At 39.7% G+C, this 26,692-nt stretch overlaps 2 protein-coding genes across 2 annotated transcripts; both read right to left on the bottom strand.

Annotated features, from left to right (window-relative positions):
• Nucleotides 1-695: 695 nt before the first annotated feature.
• On the bottom strand, nt 696-3,054 carry LOC102685549 (P2Y purinoceptor 12-like). The gene is made up of 2 exons (XM_006637499.3): nt 2,696-3,054; nt 696-1,923 (listed from the first exon to the last, which is right to left on the bottom strand). Exon 2 carries the CDS (start codon nt 1,912-1,914, stop codon nt 874-876), a length of 1,041 nt encoding a protein of 346 aa, XP_006637562.3. The 5' UTR covers nt 1,915-1,923; nt 2,696-3,054; the 3' UTR covers nt 696-873.
• Nucleotides 3,055-9,193: 6,139 nt separating this feature from the next.
• On the bottom strand, nt 9,194-10,626 carry LOC138242184 (P2Y purinoceptor 13-like). The gene has a single exon (XM_069197534.1). The coding sequence runs from the start codon at nt 10,606-10,608 to the stop codon at nt 9,676-9,678; it is 933 nt and encodes a 310-aa protein (XP_069053635.1). The 5' UTR covers nt 10,609-10,626; the 3' UTR covers nt 9,194-9,675.
• Nucleotides 10,627-26,692: the final 16,066 nt, after the last annotated feature.

The following is a 26,692-nucleotide window of genomic DNA, read 5'->3' on the forward strand; positions in this document are numbered from 1 at the left end:
TTAACCCCCCAGTGCAAAATATTGTAAAAACATCATTCTTCCAAGTCAGAAATATCACCACACTACATCCAAAGTTGTCTCTGAATGTTGCCAAAAGACTGGTCAACAGTTTCATTTTTTGATTACTGCAACGCCCTTTTTCCAGGGGTATGTAAATCCTGAGTGAACAGATCAGTATCTTGAGTATCTGTGTCTTCGTCTGCATCTTCTTCTGCATTCTATTCTATTCAATTATCGTTTTTAATTGTGCTAACTTTGTTACCTCTTCTCCTCTTACTGTAAAGCACTTTGTGAAGTTACTTTTATTTAAAGGTGTTGTATAAAATAAAATTTGTATTATTATTTACCCCAGGTACTACCATCCACATTTTGCTGAACTTTATTTAGTACAAAATGTGAAACTTGACATTGTCTAGTTTTCAGTGTCCGTTTTTTCTCTTCCATCTCTTTCTTTCTGGAGGGGGCTGTGCTCCATGGTCTCTAATGACAAGACAGTCTGTGTGCTGACGATTGCACGCTGATGCCTAGTCTATCACCTAATATGATAACTTTGCATGCAGTTAGTTTGACATTGTGCAAGACAATAATGTATGGAATAGCGATAACAGAACACGGTGCTTCACATGCAAGCCTCTGAATTGAGGTACACATACAGTACTTCTTATCTAAATTTAAAACTTAAACTTAACAAAAAAAACACTCTCAATTTAGTTTAATTAGATGTTGAACATTAGATGGAATTCACATCACAATGACAGATTACAAACAAACATACGTGTTCTTCTTTACTGTGATGCATGTTAACAGAGTTAGCACAAGCTACAGTATCTTGTATTGTAATGTACAGAACACAGTGACATCAGTCAATCACTTCTACACATTAGAATCTCCCAAATGAGTGTTTTCAGTGTCATGCCTCTGCTCCGCAGTCCCGACACTGGGCCTTGAAAGGGTGGATAAGTTCAGCGTTTTGAAGAGCGAGGCTCTGAAGGAACTGCACAGGAAGAAGTAGATGAGAGGGTCGAGGAGGGAGTTGAGGGAAGACAGCCAGAGAGTGGTTTCCTTCAGGTGAAACAGAGCAGTCTCCAGGGAACACCGGAAGAGCGTGGTCTGACTCATGGTGTAGGGCACTCTGGCAAAGTGGAAAGGCACGAAGCAGATGAAAAACACCACTAGGACGAGAAACACGTTGACTTTCATGGTCATCCTCCCTTTCTGGTTTGAGCTTCTGGTTCTGGCGTAGGACTTGTACAGCTCTTTCGCTATTAAAATGTAGCAAAACGTTACTATCGTTAAATTGCCCCAGAAAATGATCTGACAGGTGTAGTTAACCACTTCATGCCAGGTCAAGCCAAACTCTGTTTTGAGGTCAGCACACTTGAAAGAGCGAGATTCGTGCCTCTTCTTCGTCAGAATCATGTTGGGCAGTGATATCGAGAACATGACGAGCCACATCGCCCCTGACAGGAGCTTCACGCCAACCAGGTTCAGAGGTTTTGCCCTGTCGAATGGATTTATAGTTTTCTGGTAGCGGTCAATGCTTATTAATCCGAAAAAGATGATGCTGATGTACATCGTGAAGTAAAACACGACGGAGGACACTTGGCAGACAAAGACTTTGAGGTATGATGGACCCAGCTTGGAGTCGCGCAAAATCTTGAAGGGGAAAGTCAGAGTCATGATCACATCGGCTACCACAATGTTTTTCAGATAGACGATGAAGTTGGATTTGCTGGGGATCTGGAAGAACACCCAGACGGCCAGGCTGTTGAGGAACAACCCCAGGATGAAGAGCACAGTGTAGAGCACGGGGAACACAACTCTGCTCACTGCGCTGTCCCTTGAGCAGTTGATGCTTAGCTGAGTTGAGTTGCTGATGTTGTAAATGTCTCCAGGACTTTCGGTGACTTCCATGGGCTCAACCTGTTTTGCATCAAAGGAAAAAAATGGTCAAACTGAAAAAAAAAAACTTTCTGTTCATTTACAAAAAAAATTTTAAAAAAGTTCTTATGACTATACTGATAATCTTAATGGGATTCAGATTTTTGGGATATACAACCCTGGCACAGCCCTGCAGAAGGGAATGGGATAATACACCCCACTATTTGTCTTTTAATAAGAAACAGTTGGCCACCGCAGTAGATTTCCAATGTTGCGGTAGACATATGCTAACTTAATCTTATTTTTCTAAATATTTCAGTTTGTTCTGTTTTGTTGAAAAGCATCATAAGACATACATCATAGTTAACTGATATAGTGAAACAAGTATTGCCCAAAATCAAATAGCAAAGTGAAATTGTAATTCCACTAAGCAATTTGACTTGGCAATCAATTTCTATTCACTTCATCGATTCATTTGATTGTTAAATTAGTTGTTAAAATTGTTGTCAATACATTAGAAACAAAGAATGGTGAACCACAAAATACAAATTTTATAGGATGTCCATAATGATGGAACGATTACTAACAGTATCATTGACTAAATTCATCCACGATTTGTACAAGAACAATGCATTCTTGCTTAAACCTCTAAGCGATTTTGTAATATCCTCTTCACTTCTACTAAAAACTCAACCGGTAGTAACACTGCCTTATCTAAACAGTCCTGAAGGCAGAATAAATCACGTGAGAAAATGAATATCTAATCCACAGCAATAAGGACGGTACAGAACAATAAAATATTTGATTTACTCACTTCACTTTCCTCGGCAGATTGTTTTGTGGCTGTGGAAAGTATCAACGATTGTTGAGAAACACTGTATTGATTTTCTCGTCTGCAGTTTGCAGGTTAATAGAACCTAGATTTGTGAAGCGTATGAGAGTTGATTTCAGAAATCAGCATTTTTTATTTCCTAGTTGTCCTTAAGGAGTGAGCAAACGCATGTTAATATAAAAGTGATAGGAGATGGCGATTGTTCTGCTTCTTATATCCTGGTAAACAAAGAAGAAAGTTATTTTGCCCAGATTTGAAGAGGGAAGTGCCTATGGTCAGTGTCATTTCTGTCATGGAGATTCGAGGTGGGAGGGACAGAGAGGGTGCCCAAGAGTTCGTTACCACTTACTGTAGGGAAATCAGGGGTGATGACATATACGAATAATTCTGTGAACATCAGTTCAACAAAAACAATCTTCTCTCTTTAAATAAAGTGATCTCTCTCTCTCTCCTGTCCCCACATCTAAGATCTAAGAACAACTACCACCTGCTGAGATGAGCCAGAGTCCAGCAGTGGTCAGGGTTCTGGGCTGGTAATATTAATTGCTTACACTTTTATGGTGCTTTTCTGGACACTCCACTTAAAGTGCTTTACAAGTAATGGGGACTCCCCTCCACCACCACAAGTGTGCAGCCCCACCTGGATGATGCTCCAGTCCTCTCCCCACACACCAGCTCTCAGTGGGGAGGAGAGCAGAGTGATGAAGCCAGTTCAGAGATGGCCAATGGAAAATTTATTCAGGACGCCAGGGTAACAGCCCTAGTCGTTTCGAGAAACACCTTGGGATTTTTAATGACCACAGAGAGTCAGGACCTTGGTTTTACATCTCATCAGAAGAATGGCACCTTCTGTGAATAATAAAATAGTAAATAATTAAATAATAATAAAAAATAGTAATTACCTAATGATGACTTTGACAGAGACACTGTATGCTTTTGTTTGAAATTAGAATGTTGAATACCTGGTTCCAGCAAATTAGATTCTCTTCTAAGATTTCAGGATGATTCAATATGCCAATTGGGAAAAGAAGCAAAACAAATACAGTTCAAACTTAATTTAAAATGCATCAAGGCCCATTTTTCATGCAGCAATATCAACTCTGTTTTTCACAAAACCTTAACTGGTAACATTAATTTAATATTCCTCAGCTCTTAGTGTATGGCTCATTTTTTTCAGCCAAGGCTGATAAAAGCATATTTTTTTAGAGAAACCTGAAACTTTTTCAGTCTGCTAAGTCATCACAGTTGTCATGACCATGTTGATATATCAATAAGATCTTTGCAAAATCCAATTTACATGTTTTCTGAAATGTTTTTCCACATAAATTAGTTTCAGTGCTATTATTCAGTCTGCCAGACTGTCAGAATAAATCATTTCTTTTAAAAAGAAAAAACCTTGTCCCAGAATTTTTAAAATTAGACAATGAAAGCAATGTCTGCTCTTTTTCTTTACAGATGCTCCATTTTAAAAGCTGTTTTATTTGATTACATTTGCAATTGTCTAACTATTTTAAATTTCTTTAATATTAGATGAACGGTATATTTTATACATGGTTCTTTGTACAATATATTATAATTCTTTGTGCAATATATTAAAATATAAGATGCAGGACATGCACATATATATATATACAGTATATTCAGCTAGCAGACACTGCTAAATCACTTTCATGCATCAATCATACACATACCACAGAGGAATATTGTATATTAAATAGCTAAAATGACAATTTAATCTTAACAGTACAGTATACAAAAAGATTTGCCTTACATGTTCTCAGATATCTCAGATATGTATGTACAATATAACATATACATAATATATAACATCCAGCTCCACAAAAGGTTTGCCTTTACCTTCAAGTGATGTCCAAAAGGCTGATGTCAAACAAGCTGCAAGTAATTTTACCTTTTGAATGAATGGTTGCTGTTTACACATCTAATAAGCCAGCTGTAGGCAACAAATATGACCAAGAGGAGAGACAGGTGTTTCATCTTGTGTCGACTGAGTTTGACAGACAGGTTTCTCACAATACATTTTTAAAAGACAATTGCAGTCTCTCTGTTGCTGATGAAAAGCAATTCCTGCTAGGTGCTCAGGATGAGTTAAATTTAATGATGTAGAAAAAATACTTGCTATCCATTGTGTTTTGTAAGCTTTAAACACTTGTGGAGTCTCATAATTTATGCATGAGTCGGCATGATTTGTTTATTGCTGTTTTACTAGGAAATGGCTGATAACGCATTTGAGAAACAAACATAGAGACACACACCGCCTTTGTAAACCAATTTTTTACATATATCAAATACACAAGGCGCAGAACAACATATTTGCTAGGAGCGTCTAGACTTGGCTCTGAAACTGCGGCAAACATTTTAGATGCAGCTGGCTAAGGGCATAAGGATCAGAAAACCCTCTTTATAATGAGGCGTTTGCCTGTGTGGGATATCTAACAAATGTGCACACTCTTATAAAGCAACACCGATGACTTTCACTGCTGCACTTTGCCTGCTGCTGGATTTTTGTGAAATATAATAATACTTGATAGTGTGATACGAACAAATGATAACACGCATTATTATGTACTGTATATCTGCATGACTGTGTAACAGCCATACCCTGAATATCAGAAACCCAGGATTTTGTGTGATCAGTTGTTAAATTTTTATTGTATCAGATTACCGTCCATTCACTTTCAATGCACTTGTCCTGTCCTTAATGTCCCAGGACATCCCTGTAACATTCACATCCTCATTCCATATAGTAACAATTGCGGAAGGACTGTATGAAACATCTGCAAAAATTTTGCATTATCCCTGGAATCGGCCAGGTTATGGATAATTGGGTGTGTAGACGGTCACCCCCCGTGGAAAGTCATAGGCCAGAACTGCAGAATGGAAACTAAAGTTAGTACCAAAAGGAACAACAGCCAGGAAGCTCTGTTTAGACTGGAAATCCTGGAATGAGCAAAGACCGTCCACTTTCAAAATACTCTCTGTCCTAGAATGCAATCCCTTTACGAGAGGAAAAAGAATTACTACTAAATAATTTGTGGTAATGGAAATTAGGAAAGTGAGATGGCTTTGTCTTCTGAGATTTCTTGAAGTTTTCCACCGGATTCCAAGGTTTAATTATGTGCATAGGTTCTGGGCCAAAAATCAATCTATAGTGTCTAAGGGGAACCACTAGAGTAAATTAAATCCTGATGTAGAGATCTATACAGACACGAGACCTACTGCAAGCACGAGCCAAGACACAGGAGTGATTGCAAAACAAAGGAGAAATAGAAAAGTCAGGCAAAACTGCCCCCCCCCAAAGATCTTTCATGTGGCTGAATGGAGAACTTAGACTGTAGTCATTTAACTTTCCATACAGATTTAGAAATTTGAGTATGCAATCTCTCCATGGACCCTAAAAGCATAGAAGGCATGAAAATACATTCACTGTTCTTATGTGCCCATCTGTTCAGGTCAGTGTGTATCCGTTTAAGAACATTACTGAACGTATTCACTGTGATATCAGATAGAGAACAGAGAAACTCAGTAGTTAGGTGCCTGAAGTGTCTCACCAGTTGGAGGCAAGCTTATTTTCTCCACGGCAATATTTAAAGAAAGAAATACTTGGACAAATTAATTTTACAGTATACTCTGACAGAATACTAAATCATTGCTAATAGTTAGCAGATGAGGCAGGAAATGGGTTACACCGCCTACATGTGACAATATATCATCAGACCAGGGTGATATGCAATGCCGAGCATTGTTAAAAGGGAAACGGGATACAGACTGGATAGTTATAGGCTGCTTGGCCGAAATGCTGTGTTTTCTTTCTTCTCTTTTCAGCTTGGAATAAACCTATTACTTGTTCCTTTGCAGCCTACGCATACTGACGCAGCTACCCACCTGAACTAGCTTGAGATAGTGGCTCCAAAGACGGGGTAAACAAACAAGGAAAGTGATTATTGCTGACATGCGTGAACATGTGCCTGTCACCATTGCCAAAGTGGTAAAAAGAAGTTTAACCATATTAATCAACCCTGATTTTGAACCCATAGGATCTAGAATTGACCATAGATTCCCACTGAACTGATCAAAAGATGTGTGATCAAAGGATGAGCTGATCATCCGAGCCGTTGTGGCAGAGGTGGGGAACATCAGCAGATGCAAGATGAAAATTAACCTGCAGTACAATTATTAAAGCCCCCCTTTGTTTTGTTCTCTGCAGGTTGACATGTGATATTTATTACAATTAACAGACATATCTGGTGTTTCAAAGGTGACCCCCCTGTCTAATGGTGACATCTGTTTTTCTCTTTCTGAATAAATCTAAACAGTTAGTATATGTGGTTATAACATTTTAAAAATTAAGTCTGCGTGCTTTCAATGACGGACATTATTGTCATTATTGAAAAAACAGACATTATTCATTGGTCAAAGAGGAATAGCTAATGATTTGAATGTGCAGCTGAAGAAGGAAGAGAAAAAATAAAACCGATGGAAATAAAACTCTTAACATTTCTTTTAAAACAGTACTATAGACTTCCCCTATCCCAAACAGTAACAAAAGAAACCCCCAAAATGAAGAGAAGAGACCCCAACTGGAAATCCTCTTCTCCCGATCCCCTCACCTTGTTGAATCCATGACATCCTATACTGACATGACCACAAATCAAAACACTGACACACCTGCCTTGAACATTACAGCCAAAAACAAACAGTTACACCATCTTGAAATAAAAATCATTTGAACAAGGAATGTGGCACAAAAGAAAAGGAGACATCAAGGCCTTATCTTCACAAGTTCCCAGCTATAGCCAAGGAGTGCCATAACGAGTCTTAGTATCCTTGGAAAAAGAGCATCTGATTTGACACTGTAAACCTTCAGATCAGACCTGCTCCTCTGTTTTCTGTGCTGGAATAAAAAGTCGTTGTCAGCCGACATGGAGGGCCCTGGGCACCACAGGACACAAGAAACACGGGACATCTCAAATCGGTCAGCGATTATGTTGCTCCTGAAAAGGCACAACTCGTTGGAACTATATTCCAGGTTCAACTACAGCACCGATCATTCAGAAGAGCAAACATACAGTAACTGGAGATGTTTGTTTTCGTCAAGAAGATATTGTCCGTTGGAAAGGTTTGCAAAAGAAACCGCCAGGGCTTGTTGGGGACTCCAGAAGAGTGATCTCTGTTTTTCACATATGCCCTTCTACCTACCAGTCGTGCTATACCATAGCTGGAAACAGCACAGGGACTGTTTATTTTCAGACCGATTATCTCCTTCTGCTCTGGTAGGACAACTAAGAGGATGTTACATTAGACAACAGTTCACTACTGTATGTGAGTATTCAGCACCATTTTTCTGTTCAGGCGCTGAATTATCACCATTTGAGGGTTTGAAATTTGAAGAAACAGAAGTTGTACACCACATTATTTTTGTTCCGGGGAAATTAATTGAAAGGTTGGAACGGACTATGAAACTTCTAAACAAATTCTTGTGTTCCCAGTTAAAATAAACATGAAAAATTCTTCAATGTTGTCCTCTGTTGACATTTTTTCAACAAATGTTTATTACAGAGAACTGGACATTAGTAAAGTAATCCCAAAGATTGTTATAAGTCCCAGATACGTTGATACATTTTCTAATGTCACGATACCAAGATTTCAGGATCCTGAATTATAATAAAGATATAGTCCTTTTAATAATAAGATTCATAGTGTAGAAGACTCATTTGTTAAAGTTGTTATTTGGCAAATGAACAGCATCTAAAAAGTACTTACAATATCTATAATATTACAGATGTCCTAAAGATCCAATCCCAGTCAATAATTCTGACTAACTTAATTTAGGTGAAGCCTGTGGCAGTCTTAATGACATTTTGTCCTTTCTTTTTTCCTCATGTCAATTGCCTGCAATAGTATAATGATCACAGGGGTTTGAACAAAATTTAAATAATATTTTTAGTTTGTGAATGAAAAACAATTATGACCTTAATTCATAAATGGGGTCAAAATGCATAGTCTAATTTAGAAAAATACCACAAGTAAGAAGAACTTGGAAAAACAGTAAATCGTTTCAAAAGTCAACTCTGTCTCTAACTTATAATAAAGAAGGTAACATGCAATACTTCTAAGCAGACTGGAGTAAATACTCATTAAAAAGTTACTCATTAAATACTCATTAATGTGCTCATTAAATAGTTTACCAATCCTGGGGATTTGGTGTAACCAAAGGTTCAGAATTTCCCAGAAGCACACATTGCAATGAATCTTCTTATAATAAAAGGAAATAAAGACTTTCACAATTGCATTTCCATCATTACCACTATTTAAAGAAACAGCCTCCTCCATATTTCTCCTTTTCATTTCCTTTTTATATAGTTAATAATTTAGATCAATACTACTACTACTACTACTACTACTACTACTACTACTACTACTAATTGCTTACACTTATATAGCGCTTTTCTGGACACTCCACTCAAAGCAATAGAGCTCTTATGTTGTCTTATATGTCAGCAGATCGCCCTGTTCTCTGCTTCAGTTTTACCTCATTATTATCATGTATTGACCAGCAGTGAAAGTATTCACAACAAGTAGATAATGAAGGCATTTATAAATTCAGGTTAGAGACGATGAAAAACCTTCACATAAAATATACAGAACAATATACAAGATAAAAGATGTTGAAAACCAAGAATTCACATCATTGTTTTCACCATTCCCTGCGAATTCATAATAGTCAGACGTTTCATCAATAAGCTGATAATAGATGTTAAGTAATCTAAAACTTATTTTTTTATGTTCTCTAGTGTCTTTGCTCAAACGCAGGAGACATGCAATGGAATTCTATTTTTTTCCCTAAAATCCAGATGGCTAAAATGGTTCCAGTCATTTCGGTGTTCTTAAATCCTTTTTAATATGTACAGGAAATCTATTCAAGCCTATGCATGACATCCATGTTATGAGATAGCCATAACCTTATTACATCTCCAGATTTCGCATAATCTGTTTCTGAAGGGTTTGCACAGGAATACATATATCAGCGGGTCAAAACATGTGCTTGTTGCAGACAGCCAAACTGACATTTCTTTCGCAATCGTCCAGGCATGGTCTGTGCACACCTTGCCTGGATCAGTCTGCTGTATGCTGTACGGCACTCTGACCAGGTGATACGGCACAAAGCAGATGAAGAAAACAACTATGACGATGAACACCCTCGCCTTCGTTTTTCTCCTGTTCATTTCGTTAGAGCTCTGGGATCTCTTGTACGACTCATAAACCTTCCTGCTGATAAATATGTAGCTGCATACAATCAAAATGCAGGCAGCCCAAAAAGTTGTTTCGCACAGAGTGATGACAATGTTTTGCCAAAGAATCCCAGGCTTACCCTTGAGTGATATGCAACTTGATGCCGTTACATTAGACTTCTTATTGGTCAGAATCATATTTGGAAGTGCTGTTGTGCAGAAAAATGAAATCCAGATGAAAGCTGTCAAGACTTTTCCAAAGGTTACGTTCTGGCCCAGTATTTTTCCAAAGGGCCTCACGATTTTAAAGTATCGGTCCAGACTGATCAACCCGAGGAAGATGATAATGATGTACATAGAGAAGTAAAAAAGGATGTCGGAGAATCGACACGCAAATTCCTCCAGATGCCTCTGTCCGAACCCAGACTCGTTGATGGCTCTCGTTAAAATGGTCAAGGTCATTATGAAGTCAGCAGTGATCAGGTTTTTCAGGTACAAGATAAAAGTTGAACTGGTGTGAATCTGAAAAGAAACCCACCCTGCCAAGCAGTTTAAAATAATGGCAGGGATAAAGAGCAAACCATAAAGAATTTTAAGTTCCTCGTTAATCCCGTTGCACTTGTGTCTAGGATGAGTGAAATTCATATTTTGAATGCCTAAACCAAAAAAAAAGCAAAAACACAACAAACATTGAGAACGTTCAGTATTGTTCAGCTAAAGACAAGTGGGTTAGATACTTTCATACTAATAAAATACAAGAAACACTCAGAACCAACAGGTTTAAAAAGTATTGCTTACAAAATCTAAGGAAATACACATACATACTGTACAGATCAAAGAATCATGAGAACTTTCAGCAGGAAATGTGACAGAGTCATTATGAGGGGTTCCTCTATTCTTCCTATGGATCAGCAGTTCTGCTGTTGGTCTATTGGTCATCCAGGTGTTCGTTTGGACTTACAGGAACGGTAAAACTGTTTGCTCAAGGATTGTCAAAGTGCCTCTAAGCAGAAAGGTGGCTCTCAATGTGCACCAAAGTATGTTTTCTTGTTTAAGGGGTTTTCTCCATACATCAGAACACTTTCACTGTTCCACTGGTTGGCTGGAATAATGTACAGTGGCCATCAAAACGTTTTCACATTTGATCATTTGATTGTGTTACAATATGGAATCATAACTGGGATTAATTGGGATTTTTTACATTGATCAACACAAAAAACTCTAAAAACTAAAAGAAAACAAAATCTACAGATCCCCTTAAATTAGTTATAAATATAAAGCCGAAAAGAACTGATTGCTTAAGTATTGACCCCTTTGCTATGACACATCTAAATAGGCTCTGGTGCAACCAGTTATCTTTAGAAGTCACAGAATTAGCTGAATGGAGTCCACCTGTGTGCTATTAAGGTGTTTCTCAGGAGCTCAGGTTAAATACACCTGTCTCTCGGAGGTCCCACAGTTGATTAATACAGCTCCCAGCAAAACCTACATCATAAAGACCAAGGAACATCCGTAATAGGGTTATTGAAAAGGACCAATCAGGGGAAGCATATAAGAAAATTTCCAAGGCATTGAATACCATTCCAGAGACCATTATAAATAAATGGAAAAAATATGGCACAACTGTATATCTGTGTAGGACAGGCATGCGCAAAAAATGTGTCTCTCTCTGCCTCCACCTGAGGTTGTCTCTGACTCACTGGACACAGCTTTTGTGTTTCTGTCTGAATACAATTACGCAGATGTGTCAGGTAGATAGAATAGTTTTCTGGGTTCTCTGGAGTATTCTGCTATTTTGAAGCAGAACACATCACCTGTTGCATATTTCACGGTTCTTGCACATCTTTTTGAACGAGATTCTTAATCAACTCATTTTGGTAATTTTAGCCAACTCAAATACGAAACAATGAGCACCTGGTGTGTTTCTGAAATCACATTGAGTAATATATAATTATTGACTCAATATTTTGTTATGCAAAGTGAACAATACCACTCAAACAATCATTGAGCCCATCTGTACAGTATTTAAAGTGTAAATAACATTATGTGTGCAATGAGCTATTGATGTAAAACCTAGGCATTTTCATTGTGTAGTAATGTAATACAAACAATGTTTAAAAGTGCTGTTTAGTTTACTTTTTAATGCTTATTCAAGCACAGTAGAGCAGGAAACAGGAATTCAAATCCAAGTTATGAGGTGGTTCTCTGGGAGGTATAAGCAGCTCAAGACAAATGGATATTTACATGAACGATGGAAGTTTTTTACATTCATGTAAAAATCAGTTTATCTGAAGCTTTACCCTTTTGACTTGAGTTTTACCACTTGCATACCTCAAATAATTTTCAAACGTTCCTTATGCACTTGAACAGGGACTTAGAAAATGTCCCTTTAGCTTTGAAAGGAAAATGTTATTAGAAGGTCTCGTGTTTCAGTCCTGAAGGAAAAAAGATCCTTGGTGTATTCTTTAACATGTTATCATGATGAATTAAAATTAGAAAAGGTCTCCTGTAGAGCCTGGAATCTATTTTTCCTCCTATTAGACTGGCATAGCAGTCTTCAGTCTGGATTTTGAAACTGTAAGGGCAGAAAGTGTTGCTCAATCTCATAGGAAGGAGAAGATGTTCTTCTGAGTCGTCTCTAAAAAAAGATATGAGGAAGCCTTTGAAAACAAGACATGTAAAAAAAGCCTGTCTGACAATTTGTTTCAGGAAGATGATATGGTTACCATCTGTGCCAAAGGGTCTGGAAGAGAATGTGTCCTCACAGGAAGATCCGTCTCTCTGCTCAAGAATTCTATGAATAACTTGTGGCCAAAAATATGAGCAAAAGGTCTTGTTTGCCCAACACATATAGTATCTGGTTTCTGGCTCTCTTTTTGACTGTGCAGTGCAGTCTGTTATAATGTCTTTTGTGGTCATTTTCACTGCACATCAGATACAAACACAAAAGAAATGAATTACTTTTTTTATCTGTTTCAATCTTTCTTTTTTCAATCAAATATTTATATTCACAACTGTACAATTAACAGCAATAGGATGCACTTCTCTAATTTATGTGTGTTTCGTCTTTCTAGAGGGTGTTTTGTATATCGGCTCTTTGTGACTTAGACTGTTATTTAATTTTCGTTTCACTCAGAAGGAAACATGTTGTGGGAGTAGACTTTAAGTACTCCTGTCACCTTCAGGCTTTGACAAAGAAGTTGTAAAAACTCAAACTGCTATTTAAAGAAAATCATACAACACACTAACAAGACAGCCACAAAGCAGTACCTACTCAATGTGATAACCTCACTCATAGCTTAGCATTCCTACGGTATGAATAAATACAGTACTTCAACTCACTTCCCTTAGCTATTGTTATGCGTTGCAGACATCACAGTACCCTGCAATGTTGGGAGATAAAGTGAGCTTTTCTTTTTCTCATACATTGCTTAATAAGAAAGACTAATAGAACAGAATGAGCTATGTGTGAATCTTTTCAGTCGTCAGCATACTGGTCTCATCAGATCTCAGCAGCTCAGAGAGGCCGGGTCTGACCAGTGCTGTGAAGAGGGACCTCAGAGGAGAACCTTGTTGTGGGAAAACCTCTGAATCGCAGATTCAAACCTGTATTTGCAATAACAATGAACAAGTTAACGAATGCATGAAGCTTTTTCCTGAGGGAGGTGCACACATCCAGTTTTGCGCTCAGAAATGCTCTCAGCCAGTTCACACCTTAGCCCACTGATTCCCTACTGCTTCTGCAGGGCTGAAGAGTCTGCTGGTTGTCATCCCCTTGAACTCTCAATGGCTTGAGTTCTAGCAGTCGATCACTTAGCTGGTCTTTTTTACCACTAGTTTCCTATAACACCTTGTGTGCATGAGAGAGCATGAAGTCTAAAGTGTGCTAACTTAGTAACTGAGCAGTAAGTAAATATAGACTATATTTAAAAATCTTAAAATACTTACGGGAGGTTGCATTCACAGCTAGAATCCAAGGTGAGAGCAGCCAGTAAACAGATGTAAAAAAAATAAATGGTTTTAAGCACTGCTTTTCATTTCGATGTTGTATGGTTTTAAGGCACAGGACTGCAGTGTAAATACGAATGTTCTTTCAGCTCTGGGCAACAGACTAAACAGCCTCGTTATCTCCTGATAAAGGGTTTTCTGCAGCTGACTGCCTATCAGCTCATGCTTTCTTAGTTACAGTACAATGGCAAGTCTCTTTTCACCCGTAACCTTTTTCAAAAAAGGGTGTTTTTCCCAGCTCCTTGTGCCACAGTGCCCTGTTCAGTAGGGTCCAGGAGCCCGGACTCCCTGCTGTCCACTGTGTTTGCTCTGTGTGTGACTTTAACAGAAAGGGAGTGTTTCTGAGGCATGATGCCCCTGTGCTTGCTGGGCAAGACTCTGGCTCGCTGGGACACTTTATGCACACATTGGCTCTTGAAATAAATGTGTGGATACTTGTTTCTTTGCCTGTGTTTTTTCTCACCCCCTTTCACATGTGCTCCAGGGTAGGTGACAATTTGACAACGGCTGGTTGCTATGATATTGGAGAGGTGTGCGCACTGCTGTAAACACTATTACTGAGCAGCACAGGTGAGAATTTTACAGCGCAGTGGCAGAGCCACAGGCCTTATCTTTACTCTGTAGAGAAACAATAGGCTTGCATTACGGACTATATTCTTAATACAAAACTTCCTGCAAAGTTCAATACATAATTTATACGTTTTATACAATTAAAGATATTTGAAAGCTCTGTGGATTACATTTACAACAAAACAATATCTGGCAGGCACAAGAGTTATTACATTTTCTATAAGTAATGGTTGGAATGCTGAGAAGTCATTGTTTTTATTGTTGTTTGTTATCTATTGCTGAGATGTTTTGTTTGAAATCTTTCATCCAATTAGCAACAGTAAAGTCACAACAAATTCTAACAGATAATTGCTGCGCTTTTAAAACCTATTTTCCCTAATCAGTGCAAGTTCATGTTTGTAGAAAAAATACTAGGAGCTCTATTTTGTATTGTATTTGCTATAGTTCATGACAATATAGAAAAAATACCGTTAAACTGAATGATCTATGTCTTGTGTCTCCAGTGCACATAAGAGTTGTGTGAAAGAGAGTTCTTTTCTGTTTGAGGACAGCATACAGCACTTAAAGTAGTTCAGGTGGGTAGCTGCGTCAGCATGCGTAGGCTGCAAAGGAACAAGTAATAAGTTGATTAAGGTTTGTTAAGAGCCTTCTTTGGGTGATCGCTTTGAAGAGACGGACTGCTGGTTTAGTAAGAGAGGGCAAGTAGCCCAGGGAGGAAGACAAGGAACGACGAAGAGGTCTGGAAAAAGATTTAGAGAAAGGCATAGTGGGTCACAGCAGAAGTAGGTAGAAGTGGTTCTAGACCACACTCGAAGAAGGCTATGCAGCCAAAACGTTGTGTTTACTTTCTTCTCTTTTCAGCATGAAATAAACCTTTACTTGTTCCTCTGCAGCCTACTTAAATACCTGTTCTTGCTTGACATAGGTTTTCTGGCTGTAAGGCGAAACATTTAATTTGTTTTTCCATTGCACATATAAGAGCACGATGCAACTATTGCTCCTGGATTATATTAAAATTGTAATACCACTTCCTGTAGGTTTCATTAAATGTGCTGATGACTTGAGTTGGCTTGTGTTGCATAAGTCTGAGGTAAAGGTGTGATCTTCGCAAACAGCGTGTCTTGGCTGTCATCCTAAAAAAGATCAAAGCAGACATCATCAGCAAGATCGTCTGTGCTATATATACAGTATATGCAATTCTTCAATTGCTTTTGTGCTTGTATAGCACGTAGCCTCTCTGATCTGGTGGTCCGCAGTTTATATTAATGTAAGGCCTTTCAGGCAGGGAAATGCATGTTTTATTACGACAAAGGCACAACATACGATACTTTTGTCAGCCTCAGGTTACAGCAAATCCTAACAAGGACCCAGATTTGACTATTTTTTTGTTAAGACCTTTACTCAGACAAGAGGAAGGTTCTACCTGTTAGTGTTGCCGCTGTATTCTTGTTATTAGCATATTTCACCAGGAATGACAACACCCAAGATTCAAGTGTCAATAAAGGATTATGGAGTGAAATTTTGGCTGCAGGCTGACCTCCCGGCCAGAGGACAAGGAGGCCAGGACCCCCCTGCAGGGTGACCGAGGGGCAGCTGCAGAGGTGGAGATGGGGTGGAGGTGGGATGCAAGAGACATGCAAGAGAGAGAGATGGGGATCTCGTAGGTCTTTTTTAGCATTTTGGGAGAGGAATAAATGTCAGGAGCGATTGCTGATTACCAACGGCTGAGTCAGATTGAACTTGGTTGTTGTCATCCCTCCCGAACTTTCATTATAAACTCCATTTGTTCAACCCCGGACCCAGGATCTCCATTTGTTCTCTTGGCTCAAAACAGTGTTAGGCTACGGTAAGGCCTTAAAAAAACTTTAAAGGGTGAAAGCTCCTGTCTGGGCCTGGAGGATGATAGCAAGGCCTGGCTTGTTAATGAGTGAGCTCTGATTGAAAAACACACAAACAATTTGGGCAGGACCACTGAGGGCAGTCAAAGAACATGCACTAGATGCATTTCCAGCCTACGTGTGACCCCCAGTGGAAACCATCTGCTCGATACCCTGGTTTCGACAAGGGCAGCCATTTCAGCGCCACTCCAGACACGGTTTATTCCAATGCTGATAAAGAAAAGAGACACAATGCTTTGAAACCATTTCAAATCTCGTTGAAACGAAACCAGCACAGCAAGGAAGCAGCAGTGCAAAAAAAAAATGTCAGATGATGCATGACATGGAACACTGCCCCTGAGAGACATACAGTACTGTACGTCTTGTGTCTTTGAGTTTAATTTCCTCCCCTGTTCCAGTGAATTATGATGTTTTTGTGTAATTTGTTCTTTGATTTTTTTCCCCCGCAGTTGCCTCAAATTTCCCCTCCCTGTACTTTTTTTTCAAACAAAACATTTAGTTAAATCTTGAGTTCTTGGCACTTTAAAATTAATTAAATTTTACTTGGATTTGGCCTTTTGCTTCATCTGCCCTTGTTCCCTGAGGACATTGTTCTGCAAGGAGGAAGATTTCTTCCTAAACATCCCTCTTCTGTGAGAACTGCTTCCTTGCTGTGGGCACTGTGATGTGTTTGTTGGGGGGCCGGGGGGGGGAATCCAGTTTATTTAAAAACTGTAAAAGTGTCTCTCCGTTCTCTGTTATACTGCCTTGAAGATTTAGATCTATGATGTGTGTGTCGATGCAGAAATATTGACTTTGGCACGCTCTAAGGTAGCCTTTGACTCCATATGGTTATTTCATCTTTGCAATGGTTGTTGTTTTTTCTGTCCAGTGAGCACAGTGAGATGGGCTTTGTGGTGATCAGATCACCAGTGGACAAATGGAGGACTTCCGACTAATAAGAAAAAAGCGATCTGAAAAATGCATTACTCAATTATCTCTGGGGTAATACAGAGGAGGAATATAATGTCAAGCTCAACAGATTTCACTTACAATGTGTATGAAGTGTACAGTTTCTTATAAGGAAGTTAGAATTATACAGTATTTATGTGTTCATAACATACGCACAGACATACTAGGTCCCATCTAGTTTTTTTTTCTTAAAAATCAAACCCGTTTGAAGATAAAACCTGCAGCTTGCAGACTATGACATTTACTTTCCTCTCTGAATCAAAGGTCGAACTCCTATTCAGCAATAACCTTAAATATCAGACCAACATCTGGACTGTTTCACATGTGTCCCAGCTCAGACTCCGTGACAAGGCGTTGTTCAGGTGACGAAGGCTCAGTCCCCTTTAAGACGTGAAGAACAGCAGGTTGCGGGCATGCAACATGGGCGAACACAACGTGCCTTCTTTCAAACATGTAAAAACTCAAGAATTTCAACTCCCTACACATACAGTGGGATATACAGTACCCATGGGGAATGGAAACGTCATACGACTTCTCTTACATTCTTGTTGATGTTAATGTTAAAGGTGTAAATACCACACAATACAATATAAACTAGTAGTTCAGGTGGGTAGCTGCGTCAGCATGCATAGGCTGCAAAGAAACAAGTAATAGGTTTATTCCATGCTGAAAAAAAGAAGAAAGAAAACACATTTCGGCCGTGGAGCCTTCTTCGGGTGTGTAAAAGAGGTTTACTATTACGTTTTACTAATATATCTAAAATTCTAAAATTAATACTTTATTGGTGCCTTGATCACTGTCCACAACCAAGTTAATTGTTCTTTGTAATCTACTGTATGTCTTAATACAAGTTATTTGTCTTAGCTTACTAAGACTTATAATTTACATTTAGTGATTGTTGACTAGTCTTTTAAATTCAGTGTAAATTACAGAGTCTGTAAATGTACTTCGAATCTTGACTTTTAAAAACAAAGCAAGTTCCAGCTGAAGCAAAGCTCTCCTTTCATCCTGGATGTTATTTAGGAAAAGAGCCTGAAAGCTGTGATTGTTATGGGAATCTCTTTTGCAAACTCTGCAAACCCGTTGGAAGATCATTGAAAGACAGCTCTGTTGAGCTGAATTTCCTATGGAAACTCAATGTGTCCCAAAGGAGAAGGGACATCTCTTGTGATTTATCTACCCTTAATCCTTTTCCAGAGGTCTAGGAATCTAAGGTTATTAGCTTTATTGAACTGATTTTCAGCAGAGGGGATAGGCAAAGCAATGGCTGCACCGATTTTTGGGAAGTGTCCTGGTTCTGTAAATGAGAAGCACATTGTAGTCTGAATCTGCAACGAGTCTTATGTGCTGTGGGTCTGACAAAGACCATGGCATAAGTGTGATGAGTGATGAAGCACTCAGGCATCCACATACTTTATATACAGTCATAGTAGGTAGCTGTGTCAGCATGTGTGGGCTGCAAAGGGACAAGTAAAGGTTTATTCCATGCTGAAAAGGAAAGAGGCAACATTTCAGCTCTGGGGGAGAGAGGAAAACTGGCAGTTGATAAAGCATGGGAGAACAAAAGCTGGGAGAGGAGAGGAGCTGGGAGCAGGAGAGAAGCAGTAACGACTCTCAGGTGGTGTGAAGTCAAACACCTGCAAATGAAGAGAGGATTAGAAGGACATAAGCCTGTCGTTGAGAGAAGGGGGAAGGTGTCTTTCTGCAGGAGTTCTGCAGAAACCCCTCTGTAAGGACACAGGCGGAGAGATCAGTGTGATCATGGCCGTTAGAGGTGAAAATGGGAAACTAAATGGGCTTGAAAAGATCTTTGATTCCCCGACACTGTCTGCCAGTCTCCTTCCTATCTCACTAATGTGGGTGGCTGGGCATTTTCAGCAACAGATGCAGTAAATTAGGTTGCTGGAAATACAAGATGTCATCTGAGTGATTCAGAATTGTCCAGAGGGGCCTCGAATGAGTGTGGTATTGGATATATATTTGCAGGTGATGCACTGAGTTCTGTTGCAGGGGAAAGTGCCTGGTGTGGATTACATGCAGTCAAGACCAGTTCACATCTGTGTTACTAATAAAATAAAAGCCTTTGACTGAGGAAGATCTGTCATATGCGTGGGCTGAGTGAATCCTGTTAACATTGTGTATTTTTCTCCCCCAAGGGGTTTTCTGTTTTGTGAAGCTAAAGCAGAAGCTTTGTTTTCCGGAAAAAGACATGGAGGAGTCAGCAGGCATATTCTCACGGCCCGATCAGCTCTGCTCGAACCCGGAGCCCAAGGACAGGCAGGTGCAGGGAGAGCAGAGTGCGTCAAGGCAGCAGGAGCCTCATATACAGCTCTTCATGCACGTAGACGGCCGCTGACTCAAATCCTGGGTGTTCAGATGGAAGCCACAGACCACAGTAAAACAACTGTGAGAGCCCAATGTGACAACATGTGACACATGACAGCTCCTCTTCCTCTCTTGAGCGGAGTGCACTTTGGTAAACAAGATTAAGACCAAACAGGACAAAATAAAACATTACCAAGTTAAGGCAAAGTGTGGAGGGTTGCAAGTCTTTCGTTGCTGCAGGACAAAATCTGTGTGCAGTAGACATACTGTATATGAAAAAACAAAACTTGCTTATGAGAAGTTATGTAATTGGAAAAGGAACAGGTAGAAGTTCATTCCATGTTGAAAGGTAAAGGAAAGAAACAATGTTTTGGCTGTGGAGCCTTCTTCAGTTGTGAGGAGGAGAGGGGAAGGAACACATCAATAAGACATACAGTACTTCTCTAACGTCTTCATATAACTAGAATGCCCATATTACACATGGGCTCCTTGTATTAATCTTTTCATTTTCACATTCTAGAAACAGTAGGCAGTAGAACCTGGTCTCTGTGACGGTATTTTCCTCTGCTTTAACAACAGACTCATGAACTTGCTCCTTAATGAGGTGAATGAGGTAACTCAAGGTAACTCAAGTAGTGGCGTGCACATGTAAACACTTGCCGATTTGTAGCTTACTTCTCCTGTCGTGACGAGGAAATTAACTGGTGCTAGTGTTGACTTAGTGGTATTTCACAATGCAAACTCAGTTTTCAGCCAAGCTTAAACCATTATCACACACAGAGACTCCAGAAGGCCCAAGAGATGTTAAAGGAGCAAACAGACTGAAATAAGAGGACACACAGATTGGCAGGGATTCTCTGGGTCTCTTTCCATCAAGAGAGAAACAAGAACAGGCTAGAGGGATGAGGTTTATTTTCTTTGAAGTTTTGAAATATTGACAAAAAACGGCACAGAATGCTTCAGACACAAGCACCACCATGTCTGTTTGGCCTAGCGCATCATGCATTATTCAGCAAGAAAACCTCATTGCACAAGGGCTCATGGGAGTGTGGAACAAGCTGCCCAGTCATGCTGTTGAAGCCGATACTTTGGCTCCTTTCAAAAAACACTACTACTAATCACTAAACAATATCAAAATGGCCTCTTCCCGATGGTTTTGGAGGTGCACATTTAAAAATGATGGGGCTTTAAAATGTGCAGTTTTCCATCAATAACAAAGATTCAATGCACACTGCAGGGAAAAACAGCTCTAGCTGTATGCAGCAGTCTTGATTTCTCTATTTTCGCTTTTCAAATTGACTGCCGCAGAACTGTCACTTCATCTTCATTCTGCAACCTTCAAAACAGAAAGCATCTCGGCAGAGGAGTTAGCTTTGTCTTGTTTCCTGAAGACCTCAGTCTTTTCAGACAAACATTGTAGTGAGGTGTGCCTCAGACAAGACATTTCATTTTTTAAAAGTTCAGTTAAAAAGCGTTCGCCTTGTAAGAGTTTTCACGATTAAAAGAGCTTTCCGTCAGATACTCTGCAAGGACAGATAGAGGTTTCCAGTTGGTGTGCCATCTTGTGGTCTCCATTGAAGAGAACAGTCATATCAGACCTATTACCGAATTAGGAACAAGTAAAAGCCTATGCAAGCTGATACAGCAACCTACTTGAATTATTACAAAATTAAGTGATGATCACAATCAACGTATGATGCAAATGCAGCACATTTGAATACTGCCAGCAATACTTTTAGTTTTTTTGCATTTGAAATGGTCTATTCTTTTATTTCAAACCCTGTCGATACAGCTCTCATTCCCTCGTTCCTGACAGCATGGAGGCTAGACTAAGATTAAAATCCCTTTTCCTCCCAGCTGCTCTTATAAACCTCTTAATTGCCCCAGAGGAGTGGCTAATTCCACACAAAATCTGCCACATCAGCTTTTTTCCCTCACATGGAATTTCTCTCCCTCCCAGCACTAATTACTCAATCAGACCAGCCGTGCGTCATGTTGAAAGTTCTCTCTCAATTAGCAGCTGGCCATTCAGACACTGGCCTAGAATAACGACCCGAAACTGTGGGTGACTTCTGAGCTGCATTCGGAATGGCTGACTGGGAAGTTGAGAGCCAAAAGGAAATTTAGTTCACTTTTACAGTTTGCAGAAATGTATACATTTCTCATACAGCTCGTACAACTGCACTCTACTCTACAGGAGAGGAAGAAATGAATAACATTAGATAAAGAATAAAATGGACTGTTCAAGTGTATGTTTATTGCAAGGTGAAGTATTAAAAACAAGAGCAGAATCTTCCTTACAGATTGCTATACAGGCTTTGGCGCAGAGAGAAAAAGTATTCGATATGCATTGTGTATTCATAGAAGGCTCCCTTTTAAAATGTTTCTGATTCTGACAATTACATGTTTTCAGATTTGCCTCTCTTATTTCAGCTGTTTAAAAGTGTGCTGCTTGGGTTCAGCCCCTCCACCCCAGCCCAGGTATCTATGAGTTTTTTTCCCTTGTGTACTGGCAGGCTGCAGCTGCAGCAGAGAGGGCGAGACACACTAAGAGGCCATCATCGTGTAGCCTGCCTCACATGACTCCCCCGGAGCAGCAGCTCCTTCAATCACAGAGGTGGACGAGACCGAGAGGCTGTCCGTCCCAGAGTTCACCATCTTCATACACTGCACTGGCACAGAAAGCATTCAAACATTACAGGAGGTGCCCACCAGAAATGAGATAGGACTTAGACAGAGAGAAGCTGAACACAGGTGTCAGTATCCATGTACCTCTCTGTGCCAGTACGCAACAGGCTCTGCAGCTGTTGCTGCTCATTCTCGTAGGACAGGCCTGCGCAGGAAGCCCTCTGTTCTGTCTGCCAAGTGTGAGGGAGAATCTCTCTCGCAGGTCTCCATGTTTCTCTCACAGGGGAATGAAGTGGGTGTCAGTCTCAGACTCCCCACCAAGATGCTGGAGCAAGTTAGCCTTCGCTGGGTCTCAGTGCCCCCCTTTATCTAGCTGTCTAACTGGTTAATTTGTAGTGTGGGTATTCAATACTTTATAAATGCATATTTGTGTTTTGGGTTATTGGCAGTATTACAACACTATTGTGTTTTCTCTTTTTAGAGTGCTCTAAATTTGGAGTTTATCTGGCTAGCTGTCAGTCCTGAAATTCATCCAGGACCTCAGCATTTTATCTGCATCCTGTATCCCCTGCTCTTAGTTTTAAAGGAATCCTGTCTGTCTCAGGAACATTTTTATATTCTGCTATGGCTTTGTCTGTTGTTTTGCACGTTACTTTTCTTCTGGAGTAACCTTGCAAGTTGGCTTCAGAACGGGGTTCTGTTACAAGGGTGTTGTTTAGTCTGTTTGAGCATGTTTTTTTCTGAAGTGAAAACAATGTCTACTCGACACACATGTGGCTTATGTTTCTTGGACATGATCCAGCTCCAAATGGAGAATATATTTCTTAAATATATAAAGCACCTGTGTTTTGCATGGCTGGGAACTTTGAGCTGCATTGTCCACTTTTAATTGGAGCCATAAGAGCCTGTTCACAGAATCAACACAATGCTAGGACAGCAGGATCTGGTGTTTCTAATCTTTCATTCATCCGTCTGCATCTTTGACAAAGAAAGAATCACAAAAAGAGCAGTTTTTCTTTCTGTAGAATAATTCATTTGCAATCAACAGATTGATCTGATGTTCGGCAACAGCTGGACTTGTAGCTGATTGCACTAGCTCATTTATAATATTTATTGTACAGTAGATACGTGAATCATTTGAGAAGATTCCTTCCAAAATGGGTTAAAAATGTGCTACACAGCTGCGTGACCCTTTTTTTTTTTGTCAAGCGAAAGTTGAAAGTTACAAAGAAGTATTAGTAGTTATTTAGGTATTCCAAAAATAACCTAAGCAGGAACGAACGGAACCTGAGCAGACAAAGTGGAGCGATTGTGAAAGGGGATATGTTCCGTTTTGTTTTCCTGTCTCCTGGATTAGCAGACGGCACCAGTCCTTAGAATGAAAGGGGAAACCGAGTAAAGTGATACAACTCTGTCTTTCCACTGGGCAGTTTTCACTGCCAGCATGTTGACGTCCTGCATCTCTGGGCAATGGCCTGCGCTTACTGTATAGCCTCCAGACTAAGGGAGGCCAGAGCTGACTTATAGAAAACTGATGGCTTTGGACATAGCTGCGTTCCCTGTGACAGAAGTTTCAGAAGTATTGGTTTTTGGTCTGTGGTTTTAGACTGCGATGCTGACACCCTCTTTTTCTCAGGCTGTGGTTATCTCAATCGAAGAGTGTGGGATAAACTTTAACCATCTGCTAACCACCAGAGGCAAACAATTCTGCTGGCTCCACAGCTGGAGAGAATAGGTACATGTCTTATTTTATGGCCAAGTGTCAAGATCAACTGACAGAACAAATTGTTCTGTGTTTTTCCTGAAGTTTCATGTTAATGATTCCTTTCACTATTCAGCAAAAACGCATTAACAAGAGGTCAGTAAATGATCCATCTAAATAAATAGTTTGAATGACACCCTGCAGTCTGTGCAGTACAGAGCTCTAGATTAATTGGGCCTAGAATCAAATTGGTCTTTGATTCTTCAGACAGCCACTGATAGAGAACCTTGTGTGAGGATTTAGACAAGTTCAGGTGGGCCTGGCTCACTGCTGTCCTTGGGTTCATTTCACAACTACAAGGTCTCTGTCCCTTTTGCTCTGGCAGTAGGACTGACAATATTAGGTAAAATATAATTATATACAGAAGGTCAGTAACAATCCATTAGAGACAAATCTCATCTCTGGCCTTTTACCGATGGTGGCATTACAATTTGTGTCAACTTTTATTTATTTGTATTTACTTTCGTCACAGGGAAGGGTGTACCACTATCTTCAATTTGTAGAGGCTGTTCTCTGTTTGGTAATACTGTATAAATCTTCCTTTAAAGCCTGTAAAAATCTTAAGTGTGATACAATATGTTTCCAGTCATAAGCATCCAGTGTGTAACAGGTCCTAGTCCTGGTCATTTGCACAGTGTAAATAACAAATTACAGTACAAGACACTCTGAAAAAGCAGTAGCTGGTGACTGACAGCTGATTCCAAGAAGCTTTTGCAAAGTACAATTTAAACACAACTAAATCAATCGATAACACAAAAGTAGCTTGCGTACAGTAGCTTGATTTAATGTGACAGTGTTGATGGTGCTAAGACAAAGAAAGCATCAGTGGCAGTAAAAATGGAAAAGGATTGTTTTATAACAGGGTATTTGTAAGTCAATTCAACAATCTTGATCCGTGCTCGAACCTGTGTAAATCAAACAAGAAAATTGGAAAAGACAGCCCATCCATTAAACTGGAGTTAATACATGTGATAAGAATAAAAGATCACCTTTTCATAGAAGCACCAGCGAGGTGCTCTGAGTGCTTGGACTGGCCTGTCCTCAGAACAGTTCCCCATTATTGCTCTGGTTTGGGGGTTTGTTTTCAAAGTTTAAAGTTACACTGCTACTGATGTTGGCAAAGAGCCCTACATACTGCTGTTTTCCATATGTCTTCCACAGTGCATAGAATATTAAACGATTTCCAACCGTGTAGGGAACCTAAATATTTGGCCTTTCTGTAAATATAGGGGCCACAAATCTATCAGCCATGTCGCCTCTGTAGCCTTTGTGGAAAAGGAATAAGTATCTCTCAATCGCTTTCTTAAGAAACTAGGATGTAAGAAAGATCTTGACCAACTGGACTGTCATAATGTCTTATTTAGGTGAAAAGATTCCGTATTTTATGGTTGAGACATAAAACTCTTCTCATTTCCTTTTGCAAGCTGCGCAGACATTTATTAGTTGGAGGGGCTAGAGGTGTTCAGTAAGGGAAAAACGAATCCATGTTGCAGAGCGTAAATCTGCTGGGTTTAGGGTGAGTCATCTAATGCTCTTTCGAGTGGCTGCAGGAATCTGTCAGAAGGCACATGTTGCTCATGTGGAGTCATTTGTTGAATTCTTATCTGGCCTCCACTTTAGTGATTACTGTGTGACAGGTTCAGTTCCAGAAGTAATTATTAGGAGGACTTTTTCGGTTGAAGGTGCTCTACAGTTTGCTTTTGTCGTAGTTATCTTTGAGTCTGATAATGTACAGTAGCCGATCCTGTAGACATGTATTTTCATTTTTTTTCCAGCTTTTTAAAAGGTCAGACAGGACTTGTAACTGGTTTCATCCCTGTAACCAGCGACTCACTTGCAGAACGGCTTTCAATCAGGTGTGATGACTGAAGAATAAACAACTGGGTCTTTACAGAAAGAAACAAAATGCTCATGGTGGATTTGTCTGGTTCACTGTTGTTATCACTTTTGTTTGCTCACTATAAATGTATCATTTATTAAGAGCTGTTTAGACAGAAAAAAGGCACAAACTTAATAACTCTTAACTTAGTAACTCTAATAACTCTTGAAAAGAGTAGGGGTGTAACCCCGGTGCCCTGGACAAATTTCCAATTAGCCTTAACCGGTCATGGCCTCCTATTAATCCCCATCTCTGAATTGGCTTCATCACTCTGTACTCAGGTTAAGACCAGATAATGCTATCAGCCCCACTGATATCTGATGTGTGGTCAGTGTTCTGGCGCACTATGGCTGCCATCGCATCATCCAGGTGGGGCTGCACACTGGTGGTGGTGGAGGAGAGACCCCATTACCTGTAAAGCGCTTTGAGTGGAGTGTCCAGAAAAGTGCTATAGAAGTGTAAGGAATTATTATTATTAATGAATATTTGCAGGGTGATAGAGCTGTTGGCAGTAATCTTCTATTGAATTCTCATCCTACAGCAGGTCAGAGGTTTTGGCAATTTTTTAAAAATAACTGAGTTCTAATCTCTCATCTGGATGAATAGAAATAGAACAGAAAGTTAAAATGAGTATTTAAAAAAGGAAAATGTAATTTATGGCTCCAATATCGACATACTGTGCTGAGGCTACTTCGGGTGCTCTTCACG

Source organism: Lepisosteus oculatus, chromosome 13, assembly GCF_040954835.1.
Source record: "Lepisosteus oculatus isolate fLepOcu1 chromosome 13, fLepOcu1.hap2, whole genome shotgun sequence".
NCBI classification, from domain to species: Eukaryota; Metazoa; Chordata; class Actinopteri; order Semionotiformes; family Lepisosteidae; genus Lepisosteus; species Lepisosteus oculatus.

Excerpts from the sequence above, each read along its gene's own strand:
- LOC102685549 (XM_006637499.3), bottom strand. The coding sequence starts at position 1,914 with ATGGAAGTCACCGAAAGTCCTGGAGACATTTACAACATCAGCAACTCA.
- LOC138242184 (XM_069197534.1), bottom strand. The coding sequence starts at position 10,608 with ATGAATTTCACTCATCCTAGACACAAGTGCAACGGGATTAACGAGGAA.